The 6,919-nt window shown below is 42.2% G+C and overlaps 1 protein-coding gene across 1 annotated transcript; it reads left to right on the top strand.

Moving 5' to 3' along the window:
- Positions 1 to 1,912: 1,912 nt before the first annotated feature.
- Positions 1,913 to 6,708, top strand: LOC119354153 (vesicle-associated protein 4-2-like). The gene is made up of 7 exons (XM_037620866.1): positions 1,913 to 2,361; positions 3,835 to 3,905; positions 4,040 to 4,121; positions 4,220 to 4,335; positions 6,024 to 6,101; positions 6,195 to 6,314; positions 6,417 to 6,708. The coding sequence occupies exons 1-7, from the start codon at positions 2,070 to 2,072 to the stop codon at positions 6,474 to 6,476; spliced, it is 819 nt and encodes a 272-aa protein (XP_037476763.1). The 5' UTR covers positions 1,913 to 2,069; the 3' UTR covers positions 6,477 to 6,708.
- Positions 6,709 to 6,919: the final 211 nt, after the last annotated feature.

Genomic DNA, 6,919 nt, shown 5'->3' with positions numbered 1-6,919 from the left:
GAGTTAAGGGAAAGTTAGCCCCGAGATTTGTAGGACCATACCGAGTTCTGGAACGTATGGGAGAGGTTACCTACAAACTGGAGTTACCCAAAGGATTGTCAGGAGTTCACGATGTGTTTCACGTTTCCTAGTTGAAGAAGTGCCATGCTAAGATGGCCGATATTCCTCTAAGAGATACAGTGCCCCTGGAAGCAATTCAGTTAGAGAGTGATCTAACCTATGAGGAGAAACCCATCAAGATTCTTGAATTGCGAGCAGAGTTACCCGCAACAAGGTTATTAAGTTTTGCAAAGTTCAGTGGAGCCACCATACCGAGGATGAAGCCATTTGGGAGCGAGAAGAAGACCTACGGAAAGACCACCCACACCTATTTTCTAGCCAACTCGAATCTCGAGGGCGAGATTCATCTTAAGGGGGTAGGTTTGTAACATCTTAATTTTCAATTTGAATGTTATACATAGGTCATCACATGCATATCATATTTTATTTGCATATTTGGTTGTGATCTTAGAAATCTTAAGCAACTCAAGGACCCAAGGAGAGAGTTGGGGATTTCATAAATTTTCATATTTGAATTTTCCTCAAATTTGAAAAGAGGATCAATTTGGTTTTAATATTTTTTTCTCCAAAATATTTCCAATATCAAAAAAAAAACAAAAGAGAGAAGATAATATGACTTCTTCAAAAAAGAGGAATATTGGAGGAGAAATTTTAAAATCAAATTTAAATTTTATTTGGTTTTTATTTGATATTTTATTTGAATTAGAAAAATATGCATTTTTAGGTCAGAAAAATGTTCACTTTGTTCTAAATAATAGATTTAGACGGTGAAAATTGTTTTTGAAATGTTTAGAATTTTTTATATATTTTATTAGGATTTTTATTCAGGCGGAATTTTATTAAAAAAAACTTTTCCCTAACCAATATCTTGAGATAAACTTGATAACCGACTTCAGTCATCACTAATCTTGTTGTCATCACACCAAAGTACTATTGAGAAAGCAATACACTTCCAATGGGTCCTTCATGATGAAGTCGTAGTCGTCTGCTCGGGAAAACATGGTGATGATGAGATTGTAGGCAATCTCAATGGTGTTCTCTTCTCGGCGGCGTGTTGGTCTTATGGGTAACTAGGTTGGTCAGGATGCCCTAACTCGTGGGCGCGTCGTAACCTTTTTGCTGGAGTTTAAAAAAAATTAACCTAGCAACTCTCCTTTTTTTAATGAACCGAAGCTCATGGTACACCACTTAAAAAAAGTCTAAACATAATACTCTCTCCGGTCCTTTTTACTTCATATATAGGATTTGTCTGAAGTCAAACTTAATAAATTTGATCAACTTTATGAAAAATATCAACAATACAAAATCAATATCATTAAATGGGTCATGAATTTAATTTTAATATTTTTAACTTTGGTATTGTATATGTTGATATTTTTTCCATATTAATATGGTCAAACTTCGACATTTTTTTTTGAACTCAAACTTCGACAATTCTTGTGTGCAAAGTAAGAGACCAGATGGTACTTAGTCATGTGTCTCTGTGTGTTTTGAATTCTTTAGAAACGGAAACAGTGAATTAATGTTGCGAGCCAGGAGCATGTACTCCTAATAGTTACCGCAACCGGCACCGATTTCCCTTAACCTTGCTATTTTGGGAGATACCGTATTAGTTGATTAAAGTCTTACCGCAACATGCTGTATGAGTGAGCTCATTTATTTCCAGTGCTGCTTTTTTGTGGTACAGTAACACCACTTCCGTCAGTTACAATTGAGGCGTGTGTAAAAAAAATTGCAGATCAATCCGGGGTGCATGATTAGTTTCACTATGCCAGCAGCAGCATAAAGCCGCGGTCCACAGCCCATCAATGAAAAGTCAACCGGAGAAGAGATGAAAAAGAGGCGAGATCGAGGATGGAGAATGTACTGTAGCGAAAGCTGAGGTGAAAGAAGGATCACTTTAGAAGAGAGAGAGAGAGGGAGAGGGGGAGAACCGAAGCAGAGTGCAGCCCAACCACATCCTCCGTACTACACGCTCGTGGTAACTGGTAGTAGTAACTTCCTCGCCCATGGCGATCTCCGGCGACGACAGGTACGCCCCCGCCGCCGACTCCGGCGGCGGGAAGCTCTGGAACCTCTGCCGCATGCCCTTCAGGCAGGCCAGCGGCGCGCCGGCGCCAGCGTCGTCCTCCTCCTCGTCCGGGATCCACCACTCGGCCGGCCGCTACGGCCATGAGGCGCCCGTCGCCGGAGACGGCGGCGCCCCTGCCGCGCCGGCCGGGATCTCGACGGTCGCCAAATCTCTGCTGCCGGCGCGGCGCCGCCTCCGGCTCGATCCGTCCAACAAGCTCTACTTCCCATGTGAGCGCTCGACGAAGTCATGTCTTCTTTGAGCCAGTCTTTCTTGTTTAATTATGGGTTGGGGCCGTGAGGAGCTCCAAAAGCTGAGGATTTGCGGGTGCAGCGTGGCTAGTGCCGTTCGATTGCGTTAAGTTCCGGGGTTGATTTTTGGTTCGAAATCGCTCGATCTCCGCTGTCTTGAAGCGGGAATCTGTGGGTGGCCGAGAAAGTCACGATCTTGTGGCGAGATTTGCCATCCGAATTTCTTGATCTTGTTGCAGGAGGTAAACCGTAGTAGAATTTCCGTGTGTAGAGTTTTTGACAGGGTTTGCCAACGCTTAGATCTCGAGTGGAACTTCCAAGATTCGTGAGCCACGATTTTGGTAGGCTAGTTATAACATGTCAGTAGCCTTCAATGCAGTATTAGGGTCTAGGCAACTTTCTATTGCTGGCAGTTATTTGTTACACTCATTACTGAGTGCTTAGATGGAAACAGTGGAATCATAGGATGAAAACCAATTTTACACATCAGTTTGTTGATTGGTTGCTTTTGAGGGTTCAATATCTATATTTGTTGCCGTGAAGTAGTGTAAACAGATGTGTTCTTTCTCACAGCCATACCTTAAATAGGAGACTGACTCTTCTAGTTGAGTTGAAAACCTGAAAACTACAGCATTGGAAGTCTATGTCGTTCTTGCTGCACTTGGCAAGTTGTTGCCTAGGCGCACGCCTGTGATCTCCAGGGCGAGGGAGTTTGCCTTTACCGGGTTAAGGGTGTTTTGTCGTGTCTAAATTTAGTATCTATCTAGGAAAGCGGTCAACAAATAGGTAAGCATCCCGTGATGGTTTGTGAAGCGAAGTCTTGTGGGATGCCCTCCCATAATGCCAAATGGACTATTAATTTTGTGATGCATAGGCAAGATATTTGGTATCTACATTGACGTTGAAATGTTAGCAGTACTGTAGTCTTCTACATAATTATGTACTCCCTCTGTTCCTAAATATAAGTCTTTCTAGAGATTCCAATATGGACTACATACGGAGCAAAATGAGTGAATCTACACTCTAAAATATGTCTATATACATCCGTATGTAGTCCATTTTGAAATCTCTTAAAAGACTTATATTTAGGAACGGAGGGAGTAGTTATTAGCTCCGCAACTCTGACCCGGTCTTCAGTAGGCGCTGCGTGAGTGTGTGTGTGTGTTGTGTTGTGAGTGTGTGCGTGTACGTTGTCTTTGGTGTTTCTAAAAAAGACATAGTTATTCAATTGACAGGACGGGTCTGATTGTTAAATGACTTAGCTTTAGCTGTGCTGTTTAATTTACTTTCGTCTGAATGAGTACAGAACATCATGACATGTGGACATGTGGTTAGCATGCACGGTAATAGGAGGCAAAATCAAGAAATAGACTTCAGTTTTGCTTGGTTTTTCTCTTACACGTTCTCTTCTTTATAGAGAAGCTAATAAGTCTTCTGGCTTGCCTTTTGTAGATGAACCAGGCAAGCAGGTCAAGAGTGCAATTAGGATAAAGAATACAAGCAAGTCACATGTAGCATTCAAGGTTAGTACTGATTATTGCTTTGCAGCTTATCCAATGGTAGATGGGCTAAATTTGCAGTTAAAGATCCAGTGCTCAACAATAACTCCGTTGATAACTATATTTTTCTGACTGTTATCGTCTTTTTGAATTTCTAGTTTCAAACAACTGCACCCAAGAGTTGCTTTATGCGTCCTCCTGGAGCCATACTTGCCCCTGGCGAGACTATCATAGCGACTGGTAATGTATTGGTCACATTGGATCTTTTCTTAGCAACAGCAAGGTTACTCAGTATGTCCATATTTGGTGCTTACTTCTGTTCCCTTTCGACCTGCCAGTTTTCAAGTTTGTCGAGCACCCAGAGAATAATGAGAATGTTCTGCAGAAGTGCAAGGTCAAGTTCAAGATTTTGAGCTTGAAGGTCAAAGGACCCATGGAATATGCACCAGAATTGGTTTGTGACATTCTATTTTAACCTTTTACTTTCACACATGCTTGTTATTTCTAGCAAGTTTGGCGAACATTTTCCAATTGCCGACATATACCTACAGGTGCTATAGTTATTGGAGTGAAATTAGGCTTCTTAGAAATCAAACTAAATGTGCTTCTGATGCTCCAAACCAACTCTTCTAACTGCCTGAGACATAGAGGGGAGGGGATTTATGTCAGTGTACTCCTGCTGTTGAATTGCTTGGGTGGAAGCTCACTTTTTACCATATGAGTACTCCTGCCTAATTGGCTACCTAATTTCGCGATTAAGGACTGTTGAGGTAGATGTAGGTTATTAACTGAACATTAAGGGTAAACTTCCTAACACCAGCTGCAATTGCATTGTTGTTAGACTAGGCCAGACATTTCATTCCAAGTCCATATCACCACTCTACCATTAGTTTATATCGTAAATCTCATGAGAAAATGGGTAAATCCCAGTCGTGATCTTGCCCCCTAACTCTCCAAGGGTTGACAGAGCACAAATCAACTCTGACCCTAAGGGTTGACAGAGCACAAATCAACTCCGACCCTAACTCCTCTGTGAGGGGATATAAACAAGACATCTCATCTTCTGCTGTTGTCATACTGGGAGGCTTGACAGACATACACACAACATAGGTAAGGGGAAAAGTTCATTCCCATTTGAAGCTGTTGCACGATTTTTATCAACGGAGACAATCAAAGGGTCAACCATGTCCCTATTCACCTCCAGTTTGGCCAGTGTGTTCTTGCCCCCTTGAGCACCATACTTCACAGAGATAGGAGGAAGGGGGCATGGCGGTAAGATGGGGGGAGTTGCAGGGATCGACTGTTTTGTGATGGCAGCTCCAGGGGGACATGGGATGAGTGGGTGTAACATCAAAACAGATCCCATTAACTACGGCAGAACTGGTCCTAGAGAAGCGGCTTGACCTCTCCCCTCGCCATGTCTCCTTCACATAATGTGAATGCTGATGTGTAATGTCCTTCGTAACAACATAGGTGGGTTGTTGGAGGTGCTCGAGTGAAGAACAAACTGACAAATTTACAGGCGAGTTCAACCACGTTTGACTCCCGGATAATATAATTAATGAAGACTACAGGAGTACCTGAACTGGAATAGAGCCTCTTCTTTTCCTTCTCGTTTCTTGCTCCTCTCGAGTTTTGCTTAGTGTTTTTGTACTTGAGGGCTAGGATTTTGCTCATCTCCACTTACAAGAGGAGGCGTCTTGACCCTTCATTGCCTTTTTTACAGGCATGTTGAGGGTGGACCTATGTTTTCATATGCAAGAATGCTAACTCAATCCTCTCCGTACACTTGTATAGTTAGGATGTCCAAATTGGATGAGTTAAAATTCTTTCCTGAGGGGGAGGCTTGGGGGCATTCAACTAGAAGAATATGCTGTTAATTCATCGAATGGAACTTGATAGGGTAAATGTTGATAGAGTAATCCTAGTGCTAGGTAGTTTAGTGCTGTAGTCCATTTTGCCCTGGTCTGCTTTTAGTGTTTAGTTGGATACGAGGCAATGCTCATGCTGTTGGTCCCCCATTCGTGGTGTAAATTGAAAGAGGCGCATAGGTTTGGTTCAAACCTTACCTTCATAACAAACAGTAACATACTTGTGATTCATATCCCTGCCGTTAAGGATGACTTCTTTTGTTGGTTGCAGTTCGACGAGCAGAAAGATCAGGCAGTGGTTGAGAAGATACTGAGGGTTGTTTTCTTGGATGTTCAAAACCCAGGCCCTGTAAGTAAATCATACAAACACCGTTACTTATAAGAACTTTCTTCCATGGACAGAATCATAATAATATGTCTCATGTTCCATTTGTTTCCAAAGCAACTGGAAAAGCTGAACACTCAGTTAGCCGAGGCAGAAGCTGCACTTGAGGCGCGGAAGAAACCTCCAGAAGAGAATGGTCCTAAAATTGTTGGTGAAGGGCTTGTCATTGATGAATGGGTATGTATATCACTTCAGATCTCCTACGGTGTTCCAGCTCTTTGTTTTCTTGTGAAATTCCTTTTCCAGTGCTAAAATCTATCCTCCATGTGTTCGTCGCAGAAAGAGAGGAGGGAAAGATACCTCGCACAACAACAGGTTGAAGCGGTCGACTCGGTGTAAATTGTACCTTCTTGTGCTAGAGCAGCATATGGCTTGAGCAATGTGTTGTGATAATTCTTATAAACTGCTAGGTTCTGCTAGTTTAGTGTGCGGTAGTTTAGAGTTGTGCTTGAAGGATCGGTCTCCAGTGAACAAGCTAACCTTTGGTTGTTTCGGTACTCGCTGTGTAACAGATAAATTAATTGGCTTGTCAGAACAATAAAGTGCATATGCGTAGCTTCCGTTTATCTCTTGCGAGAGCTGCCTTGCTTATGATGGTTTCTTAATGATGTGTTAATTTTTTTTGTCGATTCTTTTGCTGCTTCACAAAAGAACTTCTGCCGGGTCTTTTACACTACCTATGTCTTTATACTTGATATTTAGATCGGCTAGAACATTTCACAAAAGATCGTCTAGAACATGGGCTCAGATTCTGCGAAATAAGTATCTTCATGCTAAAACTT

The sequence above is a fragment of the Triticum dicoccoides genome, chromosome 2A (genome assembly GCF_002162155.2).
Source record: "Triticum dicoccoides isolate Atlit2015 ecotype Zavitan chromosome 2A, WEW_v2.0, whole genome shotgun sequence".
NCBI lineage: Eukaryota > Viridiplantae > Streptophyta > Magnoliopsida > Poales > Poaceae > Triticum > Triticum dicoccoides.
This window is presented reverse-complemented; position numbering and strand designations above follow the sequence as displayed.

Bases quoted from the DNA above. Each gene is read 5' to 3' on its own strand.
- LOC119354153 (XM_037620866.1), top strand. From the start codon at position 2,070: ATGGCGATCTCCGGCGACGACAGGTACGCCCCCGCCGCCGACTCCGGC. The intron at 2,362-3,834 runs GTGAGCGCTCGA...TGCCTTTTGTAG, and splicing joins CAACAAGCTCTACTTCCCAT to ATGAACCAGGCAAGCAGGTC. The intron at 6,315-6,416 runs GTATGTATATCA...TGTTCGTCGCAG, and splicing joins GGCTTGTCATTGATGAATGG to AAAGAGAGGAGGGAAAGATA.